Here is a 3,944-nt window from a genome sequence, read left to right as displayed (position 1 = left end):
GAACACATAAATTTTAACAAGATTTCATGAACAACTGGATAAAAGGAGGAACACTGGATAAAACAAAACAGATACTAACGATACTTCGATCATACATACATACATACATGTTAGTGTCAACGAACGAGTCTTTTTCAATTTTATCATACATACATACGTTACAACATTCTTCGCGCTGCTCACACCCAAACACAAAACTATTAATATATTGTACTATTCTTACTTTCCAATTTTTGCAATTTTTCTATATCACAAGTAATTTTTATTTTGATGTAGGAATGTATTCGTTGTTACATTTTTGGTAGCTAAACAATTTCGACTCGATGTGACAATGTTTCCTGTCGTAGAGAAAACTCTTTCTGAAGCCACTGAGGTAGCAGGGATGCTCAAATATTTTTTGGCCAACCGCGCAATAAGTGGCATTTTCTGTTCACGACATTTCCACCATTCAAATAGGTCCATATTCGTATCTATCTCTGGCTCCGCAAGGTACAACATGTATTGTTGAGCAGATGATGTGAGACTACTGTCAGTTCGCATGAAAATGAAATCCAGAGCACTAGTTCCCTTTTTTCAGTTTCATTTGTGTTTTCTCCACTATCCAGAGAATATTCGTTAATTTCGCGTTCAACGCTTTCTCTTATTTTTATTTTCGCTGTTGCGGTTTCTGAAAGGAGCTGCTTGAATTTAGGATCCAGAAACGAAGCTTTACCTGAAGCTGAAACTAGAACCGTACTTTCCAAGTACCAATCTAAACAAAATCGCGTTGTTAATTGCGTGATCAACTCATTAATAATTAAAATAATATTGTTATCTTCATTGTATTTATCCTTTGCAGGAATTAAATGATTATTGATTATGGCTCGCACAATTGGATTTACCATTGAAAGTGTTCCTCCTGATAAAATTGTAGTAGCAAATTCGAGTGGTTTTAAAAGTTCTATTATTACTTCCAATACTTTCCACTCACTTTCCAGCATCTCTAAAGCTTGAGCCTGTCTCTGGTTTGTGATATTTCTATCGGCGAGTACATTTATGATAGCGCTACGGTTTTCTACAAGTCTCTCAGACATTTTTAAGTCCGTATTCCACCGAGTTCGAACACCTTGTATCAATTTTAATTTCGGCAAGTTTAATTGCTCCTGCTTTGTTTCCAAACTTTTTGAAGCCAATACAGAGTGTCGAAAATGTGAAACAATTTTACTTGCTTTTGCAAGAACGCAAGAAACATCTCCTTTTTTAAATGCATTTTGTATTGCCGAATGGATTTTATGAGCAGCACAAGTGACATCAAATTCTACGTTAGGCAAACGATTTACTGCCGATACAATGTTGCTTGCACTGTCATTAGTTATCGCAACTATTTTTTCTTCTATGCCAAATTTAACAGCCACATTTTGTAAGCAATCTGCCAAGTTTTCGGCTGTATGGCGTTCTTCGAGCTCTTCTATACAAATAGTCATAATCTGCTGTTTCCATTGGTCATCGATAATGTGGGCATTAACATTTATATACCCTTCTTGAGCTATCGAGGTCCAGCAATCGGTGTCGAGGGCAACAAAAGATACTTTTGCTAATTGATTTTCAATTTTATTTCGTACTTCATCCTCCATAATTCGTAACCGACGAAGTATTGTTTGCCCGCATGGACAGTTGTAATTTGGTTCTAATTTTTTCATAAATTCTTGAAATCCACAGCTAGATACAAAATTATAGGGTAGTCTATTAACAGCTATTAATTTTGCAATAGCTTGTGTAATGATTTCAGCGCGTTCTTTCTTAATGAACCCGGATTTTGAATTTGAATTAGTTATTGTTGGACGAGCTCGCTTAGTGGGTAACGTATCCATATCCACATCCAATACAATATCTTCTTGAGTAGAAGATCCCGATTCCGATCCCGATGGTGAATCTATTGACATGACCGATCCATCTTCTGCTGATCTGTAATAGTACAATACATATATATTCATCTGTTATAAATATAAACAATATTTTAAAATTAATAATTAATTAATTTAGATTAAGAGACTTATAGGATCTTTTAGACCTTCGCGTCCCAAACATGACAAAATATTTGAGTATTACCTTGTAACTTCTGTGCGTTGACTTTTTCTGCTACTAGGACACTCTATTGAATGGATCTTCATTAAATGATCGATCAGCGTTGTACTAGATCCATATGTCTGAAGCTCTGTATCACAGATTTCACATATTGCAGATTTTCCATCGGTAGACTTTTTACAATGTTTCCACACCCAGCTTTTCATTATGTAATGTTTGCCTAAAGTTATATAAAATTAAAAATGTATTAGAACGGTATGTCTGAAAAAGAAATTTTGTACAATAAGAAGGAACAGTAATAAAGTAATGAATACATACATTTATTTAGTAACTGTATATAATTATCGTAATATAGATAAGTAATGTTATTTTATTGGATCATTCCACAAACGGACACTTTTTGGCGTAAAATTTCGAATTTTGTTCAAATTCAAATTTGTCGTAGTATCTTTAGTGGTATATGAAAAATTTATTTCATGAAATATTCATAATATGAAGAATAAATGTCAAGAAATACATAGAAAAAATTTAAAATTTAAAAATTTTTTTGAAATTTACAACCAAAGACATCGGCGATTATAATTATCTGAAAGACGACTAAATAAGTAACAAATGAACAATTTTAAATTATATTTTAAGACAACAACATTTAAACAATTAATTAAAAAATGGTTACAGAAAATATATATTTGATACGAGAATTGTCAGTGGATAAGAATCATGTTTTAATGAATTTTAGTGCAAATTTCATCCCGGTATCTCTTATGGTTCAAGAGTTATAGTAAAATGTCACGATCCAGCCCACTGTGTTCGGCTGTCCGTATCCATGGCTGTATATCGCGGTCCAGCGTTTGCTTGAAATAATTTTAATTTCGTCAATTTTCAAATGTCCATCTTTTTAATAACAGGTCCGTAAGGAAAACACTTTGGGCCATATCTCCATTTTCTCAATTTTTTAAAAAGTAGCCCCCTAATTTTACGCCAAATAGGGTCCGTTTTCGCGTGGAATGACCCCATTATAAATTCTTGAAAATATTACACTTACCTTTCTTATCTGCTTAATAATTAACAAATGTATACGTTGAATATTTCCTGCACTACACAATTCGCTCACTAGCTTGTTACGGGGAAATCGTAATAACACGCGAAACTAAACGTCTAACGATCGCGGTCAGTATCTACAATACAGTACAAAGTCGGATATGGTTTGAAAAAATGTAGCATGTATAGAAAATTCGAGAAGAAAATGTAAAACAAAACGCGGAACGACAAGCTTCTAGAAGCTTCTCGAAGGTAATTTGCAGGTAATCACGCGGGGAAGCAACGCGCGGGGAGCGCGCGAAAAGTCAATCACGCTTAACAACCTGGTTGTTGATTTCCGTTCGCGAATGGCAACTAAAACATATAAATAGCGGGTTTGCACTGCGAACAACTATGTACGTCCAAAATTTCGCATCGCCAATGTAAGCGTTTTACATTGTAACGCATTTTAGAAAATGAGCGTCTTCATTCGCGCAGATTCAACTTTTTGCCTCTTATCCGTTAACTGGGAACATCGTGTGAATGCTCATTTTCTAAAATGCGCTACATTAAATCGGAACACCGCACATCAGGGATGCGAATCCTAACCCGAACCCGAACCCGGTTCGGTTCTCGTAACCCGATTATATGCGGGTTACAGTAGGATCATAAATACCTTATTTGTAACTTTTTAATGTAAATTTTTTTGAAATACAAAATTCCTGTACTTTTTAAGTACAGGAGGATAGTTTCCCGTAGGAAAAATACGGGAGACACTTTGACTCCAAAGAGAGGTTCTTAGTTCTTAACCTTCCGTCGGGCGCAATATCTGGGCCGATAAACATGATAAACACCTAATT

General features: G+C 34.8%; 1 protein-coding gene across 1 annotated transcript; it reads right to left on the bottom strand.

Annotated features, from left to right (window-relative positions):
• Positions 1 to 559: 559 nt before the first annotated feature.
• Positions 560 to 2,270, bottom strand: LOC143210769 (E3 SUMO-protein ligase ZBED1-like). Its single transcript, XM_076427940.1, has 4 exons — positions 2,089 to 2,270; positions 971 to 1,944; positions 713 to 751; positions 560 to 597 (listed from the first exon to the last, which is right to left on the bottom strand). Exons 1-4 carry the CDS (start codon positions 2,268 to 2,270, stop codon positions 560 to 562), a joined length of 1,233 nt encoding a protein of 410 aa, XP_076284055.1.
• Between the last annotated feature and the right edge of the window lie 1,674 nt (positions 2,271 to 3,944).

The sequence above is a fragment of the Lasioglossum baleicum genome, chromosome 1 (genome assembly GCF_051020765.1).
Source record: "Lasioglossum baleicum chromosome 1, iyLasBale1, whole genome shotgun sequence".
Classification (NCBI taxonomy): domain Eukaryota; kingdom Metazoa; phylum Arthropoda; class Insecta; order Hymenoptera; family Halictidae; genus Lasioglossum; species Lasioglossum baleicum.
Note: the sequence above shows the minus strand (reverse complement) of the source record. Positions and strands in the feature narration are given on the sequence as shown.

Coding starts and splice junctions, on each gene's coding strand:
- LOC143210769 (XM_076427940.1), bottom strand. CDS start 2,270: ATGAAAAGCTGGGTGTGGAAACATTGTAAAAAGTCTACCGATGGAAAA. Junction 1,945..2,088: donor CAACGCACAGAAGTTACAAG/GTAATACTCAAA, acceptor GTACTATTACAG/ATCAGCAGAAGATGGATCGG. Junction 598..712: donor GGTTCTAGTTTCAGCTTCAG/GTAAAGCTTCGT, acceptor TTCTCTGGATAG/TGGAGAAAACACAAATGAAA.